Source organism: Etheostoma spectabile, chromosome 9 (genome assembly GCF_008692095.1).
Source record: "Etheostoma spectabile isolate EspeVRDwgs_2016 chromosome 9, UIUC_Espe_1.0, whole genome shotgun sequence".
Classification (NCBI taxonomy): domain Eukaryota; kingdom Metazoa; phylum Chordata; class Actinopteri; order Perciformes; family Percidae; genus Etheostoma; species Etheostoma spectabile.
The window spans coordinates 1,321,803-1,336,331 of NC_045741.1; the positions used below are offsets into that span (position 1 = coordinate 1,321,803).

A 14,529-nucleotide genomic window follows, 5' to 3' on the forward strand; every position below is an offset into this window, starting at 1 on the left:
TATATATATATATAATTATAATATGTATAAGCTTTGAGTAATAATGACTGTAATCATTTCAATTCATACAGATTACATTTAGATGGCTCCAGTTAGTGCAGCTGAGAGACAAAGGCACGAAACGAAATGCAGATCCTAAGAGACAGGAGAAACATCTTCAGAAAGATAGGGAGAGATGGAGGCAGAAAAAGGATAAGAAGAAGTGTTCATGAGTTGAATGAGCAAGGCCGAAAATTGACATAGGCGAAAATTATGGAGAGCAACAGAAATAATCTAGGCTCAAGAGAGAGGTCACAGTTCCACAGCCACATCTTTCAAGGTTAGAAACGACTACCATCACAGTGTCACTTCCTATTACAGTTTGGTAAGAAAGGTAATACCATTGTATTAGGCGTGGCTGTGGCTCGGAGGTACAGTGGTTGCCCCTCAACCACAATGTTGGCGGATCAATCCTAGGCTCGGGAAGCATTGATTGGAGACCTACAACACCTTTAACAAGAAGGTAATAGTCAGGAAAGAAGACAGGTAACTTGGTGACAGGGAACATTGTACAAAAAAAATACCCTTGGCTTTACCCAAAGGCGATGGAAGTCAGTAGGAGGGAATCCATACTTCTTCTCAAGAAAGAAATGAGTCCGCATGGAAGAGGTATACAAAAAACGATGTAAGAACCTTTTATACCAGAGACGACATAAGCTGTGTGACAACGGAGTAAAAGAAGACCGTAACACAAGCCATGGTCAGGATGCAACAAGGGTTCCTTGTGGACACGCTGAAGGACCTGCACAACGTGATACACTAGGTGGTCACTACCTCCTGGGAAGATGGTGTACCGGGACGTGAGCTGCGTGTGCACTGTAGACAAGATTCTACAGTGGACATGTAACACCAAGCCCTTCAGCTTTGCCACACCAAGCTCAGCACCAACAACAGAAGAAGCTGAATGGGGTCCAGAAGTGAAAGAAAACTCATGTGTAATAAAATATGACAAAGCCTCTACCCAGGCATCATTACTGCCATTGATGAGGTTCAGGTACAAGTAAGAAGCAGGCGCCGTGTAGGAGTGAACCGCTTCTTCTGGCCCACTAGAGGAGACATGATCTGGTGCATATTTGAACACGTCATTCAATTCATTCCATCTCCTCAACCTGTAACCAGCCGTCACTATGAGATCCAAAAAGACATTTGGGCAAAGCTTGTGGAGTATAAAGATGATGTGTGTGTGTGTGTGTGTGTGTGTGTGTGTTCATTGTGTTCATATTTTATTGAATTAAAATATGTTTGGAGTATATCAGTTATTAAATTAAAAAGATCTTTCAACTATCAGTTGTGGGTCATATTTTAATAAATTTTATTATATTATATTATATTATATTGGCTGAACATGACCATGATAGTCTCACAACATTAACATTAAAAAAATAATAATTCTAAATAGGAATACTTTCCAAAATGTACTTAAAAAACACAAAACCAAAAAGTTTTCCTGCATCAACAAAACCCATAAAGTCAGTCCTGTCACGTCACTCCAGTCACTTCACAGTCAGTCCTGTCACACATAAAATTATGATATAAAAATGGACTATTTAAGAAATTATTCATGAATTAGTGTGTAGACAGAGGCGGGGATATATATCCACTATTGCATATTTGTAAAATTCTGGGATGTAAAGGAAGATTTTTTACAATCTTATGAGTAGCTGTTGCTTACCATCCACTGCAATTAACCACAACACAGGAGCTAAACCATGTCCGATACAATCAGGGACATGTGATTAATAAGAAACTGCTATTTGTATCAAAGAAAGTCATTAGGAAACCTTTCTGACATTTAGAAGTATGTCTGTGACAGGGCCTGACATTTTAGAGGGTGAAATGCTGATAAAAATGTCTTTTATTCAGGCATAAAAACACAAAGACAAAAAAACTGAGATGGCACAATATGTGTTTCTCATATCTCATGTCCTTCATTTAGCTTATGTACAGATTAAAAAAAAACAAAAAACTTTTGTACTTCAAAGATTTTTAGAAGTGGAAATGTACCTTTCTGGTAGAATGTTTTTATTGAGTTATCTTTTCAACATTAAATTATAAAACTGTACCAAGGTGAAAAGCCAGCTGGGTATTAGGTCAGGCCGAGCAGTGTAGATGAATATTGTTCTGATCAGTGTTAAGATCTGGTGGGAGCTCTAGCCTCAAGGAGGTACTGTGGCTAAACACTGAAGACGTCAGTAGTGGGATATGCTGACATGCTCTGTGAATAACCCTAATGACGCAAGCAGTCCCCTCCAAGGATGGAAAGTGTTCTTGTTATGGCAACTGAGTAGGGGTGTCATGTACCAATAAATCTGTTTGACGAAAACATTTTTTTTTTGATATAGGCATAGTAACGTAACACAACTATTTAAAGACAAGTTCTACAGTGTAACGTTAGCCTACAGTGACGCTGTTATGGTCTAACCAGGATGACTTGCATTAGAATGTTCATCCGTCCCAAGGCAAATTGTGTTATAGGCTATGGTCAGTGCACCACATTAGCCTTGATACCAATGCAGGGCTAGCTACGTTTTGAAATTGGAACAGTAAAAAACAAAACAAATTTGGAACAGGGTTCAGTGCAGTTTCACATCAGCAACACTTGGTGGTAGTGTTGTTTCTAGTTTAAACTGAGGGCGCATGCTCCGTGAGATGTAAACATTTGGTACTAGGCCGCCGCCGTCTGTCTAAACTTTGCAGACATTTGTGTAACGTTACACGTATTATACAGCTGCATGGGCTGGACCGAAGAGTCAATGGAAACTAGCTAGCATACTAAGCACTGGCTAGCTTTCAAGGGGAAACCTAGCTATGCTAACTTGGAAAATATAGCTAATGTATTCGGGTAAAGACTTCGAAAACCCGTCTTTTTCTTGTAATAGTAGGACTATACTTTTGTGCATGGGAAGCAGGCGACGTTTGCTGCGGCTGGTTAAAAAGGCTTCAAGGTAACGTTAACGATAAAGGATGTTCTTGTTTTTTCGGGCTCTGACTAAGTACTGGACTGCACACTAGCTAACTCGTACGACATTCAGTTATCACTTCATCTTTCCAAGTAAATTAGATGACATTGCAAATAAAAAGTAGATGGTGTCAATACTTAACTCTTACATTTGTTGGTATCTTTATTAGTTTAATAACTGGTTGAAAGTCCTGTCATTGCAAGCTTAGCTTAGAGTTGAAAAACTAGTTAACTGGTTCGTTATGGGCGCAATATATCGCCTGAAAACAAAATATAATTTAATGGTGGAAGACAATTTTTCTGCTTGGCAATTTCGAATTAACTTATTAACTCTAACGTTACGACAACCCTCGTCGAGCTAGCCAACCTGAGAGCTTTCTGGAACAAAGACACTCTATACTGTTGAATTTGATGCTTGATCTCCATTTCAGTTTACGACACAAACGAGCCATAAAAGGAGTAATTTAATAGAGTTCTCCTTAGTTTATTGTATCATTCCTCTGTTTACTGTCTGTAACCAAGACTGTTTTTATAGATGTGAGCATGATGTGCAGCCTAAACAAATTGTTTAAACTGCTCAGCAGTGGCACTGGCGGTGTTCAAGCCAAGGATATATTTAACTTAAACTGCAGAGAAGTGACTTGCAAATTAGAACAACAACGCGGCTCCGTGGCCATATGTAATGTTAGTGGACGATTAACCCAAGCTTTCACTTTAAACTGGAGAAAATACAATTATACTGTAAGAAATTGTCACAGTCAGCCACGTCAGGTTTGGTAAAGATATTTGAGGGTAAGATTTTCAGGAATAAAAGGAAGCGCACATTATAGCCAGGCCAACGCTGGTGTGGATTAGTTTTCTGGGTTACTTGATGACTGGAAAAATTAGATGTGGGCTATTAATTGGCAGAGGCAGACCAACACAAACTACAACTGAGTAATTCTCCATTAAATATATTATATTGCAAGATCGCTCACCTAAAACAAAGCTAAGTATAATATTGTATGAGGTCAGAAGTATACCTTATTGTGCTGTGACTTATTATGAGTTGATGGTATTAGATACAAGTAACGAAGTAGAACATTTCACTGTTTAAGTATTAATTCTTGCCAAATTTAACCGCTCAAGTAGCCTACGGTAAAATAGTGCTTCCAAATGTATTCAGTTTCAATAAACCTCTGCAACTCTAATTACACCTGGATGACTCCAGTTAAAGTTGGTTGGGGTGCTCATGGCCAGATGCTTCTGTAACTAACACACTGAACTACTCTACCCTTTGTTGTCAAGTGTCTTTTGCAAATTGAAGACAGGAAAAATGTTGGCTGGTCTGAGTCTCGATTTCTGTTGAGACATTCAGATGGTAGAGTCAGAATTTGGTGTAAACAGAATGAGAACATGGATCCATCATGCCTTGTTACCACTGTGCAGGCTGGTGGTGGTGGTGGTGTAATGGTGTGGGGGATGTTTTCTTGGCACACTTTAGGTCCCTTAGTGCCGATTGGGCATCGTTTAAATGCCACGGCCTACCTGAGCATTGTTTCTGACCATGTCCTTCCCTTTATGGCCACCATTTACCCATCTTCTGATGGCTACTTCCAGCAGGATAATACACCATGTCACAAAGCTCGAATCATTTCAAATTGGTTTCTTAAACCTGACAATGAGTTCACTGTACTAAAATGGCCCCCACAGTCACCAGATCTCAACCCAATAGAGCATCTTTGGGATGTGGTGCCCTGGATGTGCATCCAAAAATCTCCAACTGCAAGATGCTATCCTATCAATATGGGCCAACATTTCTAAAGAATGCTTTCAGCACCTTGTTGAATCAATGCTAAGTAGAATTAAGGCAGTTCTGAAGGCGAAAGGGGGTCAAACACTGTATTAGTATGTGTTCCTAATAATCCTATAGGTGAGTGTATACCTTAGTGGTACCATATTTGAAGTCTCTTTCCCAAAATTCAGCCTTGGTGCAGAATTACAGCCACTAGAGCAAGTCCCACAATGAGCTTTCCTTAGGATGTGACATTTTTGAGTCATGGGACCTTTTAAAGAAAGCTACACAAGCTTTACTCTGACAGCCAGTATAGAAGCTGAAGGAATATATTAGGGAGTAATAGTGAATACATCTTTTGGGACTAACAAGGCAGTAGAATATGTGCATTTATTTACTCTTTGCATTAAACATTATAATGAGAATGGATGAACAGTAAACAGATAAGGAGCTGTTCTAGTGACATCTAAATAAAAGTGCAAGTGAAAGAAGGGAGCTTTTCAAGTGATACTACACAATATGGGCAAACTGTAGAGATTTAGATGTAGTCCGAGGAAGACCAAATGCTGGGCCCTGATGTAGACCATGGAGATTATACACACCTTCCCAGAATGCTTAGTAGTTGGGGTGTTAGCATAGCTGTTAGTCCCACAGAATAAACTAGCCAGGGCTTAAATGTATGTGTTGGTGGTATGGATTGAAACATTTAATATCCTACACTACTAATGCTTCTTTTTGCAGTGCAGTTTTTGCAGGCCAAGGATAAAATATAAGCCAATAGTTATAGCTCTCATTATGTGGCTGCATAATGAAGAATAGCCTTCAGGAAGGCTAATGAAATGCTCATTGTGTACTGGTAAAAGGTGAGCTTCCTCTTGTGTGTGAAGGGAAAGGCCTTCTTACCATAGTGTCTGTGTGTTGTAAGTCAGGCCTGCGTTTTGATGCCCTCATACAGCTGAAGATCACTGCTCTCTCCTGCTGGGCCAGACAATTTTGTTCCTATTTATTGCCTAGAAATGGCATGCAATGAAAGAGTAAAAAATAAAGAAAAAGAGAAAGGCAAGATAAATTAGTCTCTTTTTAAATTTTTTTTTTTTTATCGCTGATGATGACATAAGCACCTTTTTATACTTATATTTGTCCTAGGTTAAGAGTTTGTGACTGTTTTTTTTTTTTGCCCGGTCTGGTCAGTTTGCACAGTGAGATATCTGTTGTGTGCCGTGCATTTTGCATTTAGAGAAAAAGGAAATGCCTCTGTTCTGCATTTTGGTCTTTCTTAGTTCCCCAATTGTCTTGAAGTTGTTTCACTGAGAATTTTTTTGCCTTGCTGTGGGTTTCATTAGCTATGCGCACTGCATCTCAGGGCCCCTTTGAGTTCTTTGGCAAACAAAAGCAGAAACAATCTGTGTATCCAGGATTTATAGGGAAGCCTCGCTTCGGTTGGCTGGGCTTGCTAGAAGGAATGTATTCTAAGGCCACCTGGACATTGGCTTCTCTCAAAGCATGGCTTGCCCCTGTCCTGACCAAGAGTTGATGCATGGACTTTATAAGGGAAGCCAAAACATGTTGTTCATTGGCATTCAAACCCTGGTGGCTGGCTGCAGTATAGGTCATAAATACTGCCCCCCCAAGTTAGCGGATGGGACTTGGACCAAACTAAAAATATGAAAGTACACATCAAACACATTTTCCCCAAAGATTGTCATTTTAGGTAGGCCTAGTTCTGATGCTGATGTTTGTTCAAGTGCTTATTTTTCTGATATGTTTGATTTCTTTTAGAGTGAAACGTCATGATTGACAGCTGTGATTGACTCATGATTGGTCTAACGGGACTTTGATAATGCGGCTTCATTGCCAGATCACTACTGCGTAGACTCTGGCTCAAAAATGACAAGATGGAAGCGCCCATGTCTTGGCTTATTTTATTTTTTATATTTGATATGTATTGGCTTTACTTTTGTACAGTGGGAGGAAGTAGAGTTGATCGTCAATCTTTATATACAGTCTATGGTCCTGACAAAATAGTTTGGCTCATATTTTGCTCCCTGAATGGGGTATTCAGGTAATTTTAAGTCCACTTAAACAACTGCAATAACACATTTGTTATTTTCAAGGTTTTATAAATCAGGAAATAAAGTATTAAAAGTGCTGACACACCAAGCAGACGGCAAAGAACTAGTGGCGATGAATCCTGACTCTGCCTTCACCACACGTCTTTTCAGGTCACCTGTGTGTTGGCCAAAAAGTTGCACTTGAACACACCTCAAAGACTACAGCCGACGGCTGAACTAAATAAACCTATACAAGTAACTATGTAGCTTCTTGTACCCTTGTTTGCCCTCTTATGGACATGAAGTGCAACAACAGATGTTTTTTTTTTTTCTGAAGGAACAAACTTAATGACCTTCCATTTTTTTCTGCTTTCAAAGAGAAAAATTACAAACACAGTGCTAGCCTAGCTCAGTGGTTCAAAAAAAGAGTTGGCTTGGGTGAAAAGAAAGACACATACAATTGACGAGTGCAATTTGTCAGTATCATCTGTTTTTAATGTTCTCATAATAGTAATATTGCTCACTGGATTATTGTGGCTGCAAGGAAGATTGGATGTCTTATTGTGCCCTTCAGGTGAATATAGTTCCACTGTGACAGTCAATTCTATGTAATATAAACTTGTGGAATATATTAATTAATTAGACTACCGTATAGGCTTTTACTTTTCTGTTGTTGAAGTGAAAAAAGGGCTGATCAACATCTGACTCAGTTTGGATATTCTGGCTCTGTGCAGGAGCTGGATATGTCTGTTACTGGTGTGGATCCTGTATTTGTGTTAACTAATGCCTGCCTGTTTGGATTGAGCTGATTGCTTGGCCTGTGGTATTGCTGCTTGTAGCTTTCCTGAGAACATCCAAACAACTTAACACTCAACACTGTGCTTCCTTGGGTCCTGAGCAGTACGTCTGCCATGACATACACTACCGTCAAATGTTTGGGGTCACTTAAAAATTTCCGTACCACTCCATTACAGACAGAATACCAACTGACCCGAGTGGTTGGCTGATATTTAATGCAATATCTACATTGCCCATTATCAGCAACCATTCATCCAATGTTCAAAAGGCTCATTCTGTTTACTAATCTGCTATCATTTAAAAGAACTAAATGATAAAACATTGGAGAACCATTTTGCAACTATGTAAACACATAATGTCATCTGGAAACTGCTGCCCTGGTTAAAAAAAACAATGCAACTGATCTCAGCTGGTATTCTGTCTATAATGGAGTGCAATGGAAATTTCTAAGTGACCCCAAACTTTTGACCGGTAGTGTAGTTCCATCACATACCCAAGTAGGGCCACGCATGGTCAGAAACGTCGGTGAAATACACTCTGGCTCATGGGGAAAACAGTGCAAATTAACTTTTTTGTCCACCAGCCAAATGAAATAAAAAAAACCTTAGCTAACATATTTTCAGTTTGTACAATAGCATGTTCCTATCACCACATTTACCACAATATTTTTATCATACAGAGTAAAATGCATGAAATGATTGGCTTCCTTCCTGGTGGCATTTTTGAACTGAAAAATATAAGTGTTTAAGAAAAATAAATATGAAAGATGATAAAACACTGAAATGATGCAGTACTGTATGATTTTGTGATTCCAAAATAGACAATTGTAGTGTTGCTGACTTCCTGTTGAAATCCAAGGTAATTTCTGTTTCTTCTTAGGTGTGGTTTTCATTTTAGAATTAGTTTTTTGCTGAGTGCAGAAGTCCACTTCCCATTATACACTGAGTTCAGCACAATACTTGAAGAAGGACTATCTTTAGTGGAGCACTTTGACCCTTCCTGACAGTGTGATCAGCATATGACTACAGGGAATTGTGTCATTAGATCATTTGAAAGTTCAGTTTCCTGACGTGTTACTGACTTTTTTTCGTGTTGTAAAGTTATCTAAATAAACAGATGGATAAATACTGGATTTCTTCATGGGGTATGTAAAAGCCGAAAGCCAAGGATTTTGGATTTTTTGGAATAGCGAGTAGGAATGTATAGAAGATTTCCGGCATTTAGTTTTTACACTTAGTGCATCAGGTTCTAATCCTCCTTTGTAGTTTCTTTTTGATGATAGTAGGTATGCCATGGCTGAGCACTGATCCAAGTACTTGTAGTAGCTTTACAATAATACTTTATTATTAATACTACATTAATACTGTGTGCCAAATATCAGAAGTAGGTTGTTGTAACATTGTAACAGAATGCACTGTGTTTCATTATGGGGTATGGTGGTGGTGTGGCCTATTGTGACACTGAAATAATGCCTGTGACAGAAAACACTGCACAGTACTTATACAGTGCATTGGTAAAAGTTACAATTAAAGAAATGTGTTAAGTAGAAGAAAAGTCTGCATAGAGTAACATAACTTTTATATTGAATGAATTGACAGAAAGTTAATGATTAGTGATTTTCATTCAATCCATACTCAAGTATTTTTGGGGGATTTTGGTAACAGAAAGCCACAAATCAATTAGCTAATTCCAATTTAAAAAAAAAAAACTATAGATCCAGCGAATACTGACTGCTATCCAGGATATTTATGCTACCGGTGCAGCTATAACAAAACTAGTAATGTAGCAGTAAAGGGTATCGGATGAAGCCTAATGATGATGAGTAGCTGGAAGATGAGATTGGTGGAACTTTTTTCTTTTGTAGGTCTGGCATGAATGATGTTTAAATAAATATTTATTGCATTGTAAACACTAGCGATTGCATAGACATTGATAAGGAGAGATGTTATCTGATTCATGTTAGTATGCATTGTAAAGGGGGTGGAATGTTTATTTTGCCTTTTGCTAAAAAAAGATTTAAGTTTATTACTGTTTCAAGAGGTATTTTCCATCCTCTGCAGGTGGCGACAGACAAAGTTGCTGGTAAGCTGAGTTCTACTCTCTCATGGGTAAAGAACTCAGTGTCCCACACGGTCAGTCAGATGGCTAGCCAGGTGGCCACGCCCACGTCCCTGCAGACCACTGCCACATCCTCCTCTACATCTCCGTCTTCACCTGCCCTCTCGCCATCCTCACCGGCGCTGCTCAGTCCTGACGATGTGGAGCTGCTTGCCAAGCTCGAGGAGCAAAACAGGTAAGCAGTCAGTCTCTAAAGCTTCTCCTGGCCATCAAATGAACAGTTTTGGCTTGTTGTTATGTGGTAAGGGGGTAGGCCTTCGACCTGTTCAATACCATGTGTACAGTAGTTGTACAAGAATGGAGAACACAGTAAGGCTGATTGGCAGACAAAAAGCTGGATTTTGGAGGATTTAAAATATATTTATATAATATTTTTTTTTAAATAATATTATATTTATTCGTATTGCCTAAACAAGATATATTGAGACATCAATTAGAGATGCAGCGATTGACCAGCCGGTGACCAGAATTGGCCGGTTTTCACGTGACCGGCAATCGGCAGGTCAGACTGACATATGCCGATTTTGTGCCAGTCAAATGCACTCGGCTGCTCTTTCAGCTATTTATGAAATGTCATAAAAGCTCTGCAGAGCAATCTGCTCTACTAATGTCAGGCAAACGGTCAGCCGCTCTCCCTCCCCTCTGAGGCTGAACAACTGGAACAAGAAAACCGCACTCACAGCTACAGTATATTGGAAAATAGCGTTGGGCACACTGTAGGGCTGCACAATTATGGCCAAAATGCGATGAACGTACTCACAGAGAGACGGCTGACTCATTATGAACGGGTCCAGCATGGGTCAAATGGCAGGTCAGTGGAATTACACACGTTGTGTGCATGAAATGTCTGTATCGTTACTGCACTGTATTTTTATGAACTATGATATTCTAGCTATGGGTCACATCTCTCACCCAGGTCCAGCAGGCTCCATCTCACACACTATTACTCTACAAACTGAAGTTAGTTGCATTCAATAACTTCTTCTGTGTTTTTCGCCGTGGCGGCCGCGATAGCAGAGTTACCAGCGGAAACACTGGTACAAACACAGGTTTGCCTCTCATGCTTAACAATATACAGCTGTGTTAAAGATAATTAAAACTGTAGACAAATGTCAGAAGTGGGTACTGCGAAAAATTAAAGGGAGATTCAACACACGCACGGCTTACATAAGAAATAAGTCATATAACGCAAAATTAAACCAGTGGTTTACGGAGCGGTAGATTGGCTTTGCAAAAAAATCCGGAGCGTTCTATGAAATGAAGCATTTAAAGAAAATCGCTCGATCACGCAAATTTGATCGTGATTAAAATTTGATTAATTGTGCAGCCTTAGCACACTGACTTTGATGAATTTACTGTTCATCAGACCCCAGATGAGACAAGAAGCTAATGTTAGCCAACGCTGCAGTGACGGTCCCTCTGCCTCTGACTCCCCAGGGCAGGAGACGCTGTGTGTATTCCTCTGACAAGCTGTATTAACGTTACTGTTTTTAAAACACTTTCCAGGTTAATTATGATGCATACCGCTCAAAACCAACATTAAAAACGTAGTAATCTTCCCTCAGTGTTTAGTTTTGTTGCTAAACCGTGTGTGAGCGGTGACCTTTCAGGTAAAAGCATCCTAGGGTACCATCTATTTGTTGGATTGTTCCGAGGTAACATAACGTTAGCAGATAAGCCCATTGGTATTGTTCATATTTATGTACAATGACTAATAAAGCAAACTTGCTAAAAAAAAAGAAAAGAAATATCTTTATACTGCAAGGCTATATTTATTTTATTTTTGTTATTTAAATATTTTATTGCCATTACCTGTTTTCCCTGTTTTCATACATACAGAAGTTTCTTTTGCTAAATATATCAAATTTGTTTAGTTGGATATTGTTTGTGGAAAGAAGGGAAGTGTTCTCACTTAACATTGCACTTTAGCTGTGTGAATTTCCCACACCAGGAATAATTTATATAGTTCTATTTTATAGGCATCAATTATCTGTTAAAAAAATGTAAAAATTACTATTAAAGAAAAGATAGAAAATAAATATTTGTGTGTGTGTGTGTGTGTTTAAAGTGATTAGGAAATAGGAATCGGCTAAAATTGGTATCGGAAGGCCAAACTCAAAGAAAAATCGAAATCAGCCTAGAAAGTTGTAATCGGTGCATCTCTAACATCAATCAATCAAATTTTATTTGTCAAATGAAATCGTACAAGGTACAATTCCGGTAAAATGTTAACCTGTCAGCTCTTTCAACTTATGCATGATAAAGTATTTCTGATTCATCATGAAGCAACATGTGGCCGTCAGATCGGTACACAAAGGAGGCTCCTGGCTGAATGGCACCAGCTGGGGCTGGGCAATATAGACCAAAAATCATATCAGTATTTTTCGGCAGTGAAGTGTCTGAACTACACTGCAGTCTTAATTCTCTACTCACAGAGGATGGCTGATTCATTATAAAAGGGTCCAGCGTGGGTTGAATGTGCATTGGCAGGTCATCATGGTTCCAAATGCTTTGTGTTTGTAATGTCTGGATCGCCACTGCACTGCATTTTTGTAAACTATGATTATCTGGCCATTTGTCACATCTCTCGCAGGCGCAATCTCACGCTATTACTCATAGAACCAAAGTTTACATCCAGTTAGTACTGTTCTTCCGTGTTTTTTGCTGTGACCGCTGCCATAACAGGAAGTTACCAGTGAGAACACTGGTACGATTACAGGTTTTCCTCCCATGCTTACCAAATACACAGCTGTGCTAATAACAATTTAAAGTGTAAACAAATGTCAGCGGTGGGGACTGGTGCTGTGTCTCTCCATGTTGTAGGAGGAGAGTGTGAGTGTTAGTGAGAGGGTGGGGCTGCACAGAGAGTGAGAAGAGAGATACAAACACAGGCACGGCTTTACAGAAGAAATGGGCCATGTAATTCAACACTACACTATATTGATATAAACAGTATTGTCTAATCCCATATCTTGTCAATCATATCAAAGGTCAAAGTCACATGACCTTACCTCTGTCCCATTCTTGTGAATGCGATATCTCAGGAACGCCATGAGGGAATGTCTTTAAGTTTGGCACAGAAGTCCACCTGGACTCAAGGGTGAACTGATTAGATTTTGGTGGTTAAAGGTCAAAGTCACTGTTACAAAGCTAAGCTAACCTGGGCTCGTATAATAAAGACACAAAGCTACTAAAGGCTAACCTAGCTCGTGACATATTGTCTCCTCTCCCTGCATGTTGCGTTTAAAGTGAGAATGAGACTAAGACGGCCTGGTTTAGAATATACTTTCCTACTAAGATGGGGCTTCGCTGTGTTAAAATGACTCACCCAGCCGCCGTGTTGTTTCACATTCCGTGTTCTGAAGCCGGGCCTCCTAGCGTCAGTCAATGGGAGGACCAGCCCGCTCGTGTGCTCAAGAGTCTTGCGTCCTTCTCCGCCAACCTGCTCGAGTGTCGTTCAAGTTTTAAAAGTTGTATTGACAAAAGTTTTGTTGTGGTAAACATGAAGCAAGAATAGTCTTTCAGAATCTTTGTCATCAATAGTTTTCTCCATGTGGAAACGTGTGGTTTGCAGCTGTCAGCCTGTAGTGTGCTACTCGCGTGATTATCTCACTCCGGAAACGATCTGAATCTCACACCTGCAATGGCTTGGTTAAATCAGATTCACACAAACGGGTCCCCTTCTGTGTAGCGAAGGTGACTTTTTACCTTTTGAACATAGAATGCAATCACTTCATCATTGTATCCTATCAGACATTTATGTGATATGTCATAATTGGCGTAGGAATTTTAGTTACAACCAAAGATGCGTTTTGTGAGGTCACAGTGACTGTTGTGACAGTCTAGGTCTTTCAGGAAGAATGTGGTTAGTTTTGAGAAGGGTCAGAACTGATATGAATTAAGTCACCTTTGCTGTGACATCCTAATGTTCTGCCATAACAGAAACAAAGGGAGATTGTGGTCATATTTCGTATTTGGTCAGAAACTAAATTGGTGACACTAATCTTGGGTGCCCACCTTGAAACTGGGGTGATTGTAGGGATCTTCTGTGCTGCTGTGTTGAAGATGTGTGAAGCATCCATGTTTAGCCAAAAAAGACAGTTAATACCTTTTTTTTAAAATTAAATTCCTAAATGTCTTTACTACACAAATCATATAAGCTGCAACTGGTTGGTGGAGGCATACAACTGCAAGGCAGTAATTTTAGTACAGCTTTTATATAAAAATATAAACATTGGCTTCAAATATTTGAATATTGTTTTATTACATTGTTATTCACATTTTCAAGTCAGTTTCTGACCTTTTGTTAATTTTATTATTATTTTGTCTTCTCAAATCTGCACCACTCTGACTGCTGTCGAATTATTCTGCATATCCCCACCATCCCCCTCCTGATCTTCACACAGATACAGGAGAGTGATGTCCAACAGGTTGTGACATGCCAACTAGCTAACTGGATATTACAAAGAGTAAAATATGGTTAGAAGAAAACATTGTGTGCTCCTCACATGAAGGCAAAGTCCTTTTTGAAATATCAGTACTCTGTCAGGACCCTGTTTGACCTGGCCCCTGGTAACCTGGATGCAGTTCTAGGGGGGAGAAGCTCAGTGTGTAGACTTGTGTAGTTACAGTTGGGCTTAAAAGTTTTGGCACCCCAGGTAAAAAATTGTAATTATGTGCATAAAGAAGCCAAGAGAAGATGGAAAAAAATTGTAAAATATGTCACAAAAGTTTAGATTTTATTTCCATCATTTACACATTTTTCCATCTTTTCTTGGCTTCTTTATGCA

General features: G+C 39.3%; 1 protein-coding gene across 1 annotated transcript in view; it reads left to right on the top strand.

The window, feature by feature from the left end:
- The first annotated feature begins 2,674 nt into the window (after positions 1 to 2,674).
- LOC116695735 (EVI5-like protein) overlaps positions 2,675 to 14,529 on the top strand; it is a 74,551-nt gene continuing 62,696 nt past the window's right edge. Inside the window, exons 1-2 of the mRNA XM_032526174.1 lie at positions 2,675 to 2,984; positions 9,682 to 9,914. Of these exons, the coding sequence (XP_032382065.1) occupies positions 9,763 to 9,914 (152 nt within the window). The 5' untranslated portion in view covers positions 2,675 to 2,984; positions 9,682 to 9,762. The remainder of the gene's footprint in view (positions 2,985 to 9,681; positions 9,915 to 14,529) is intronic.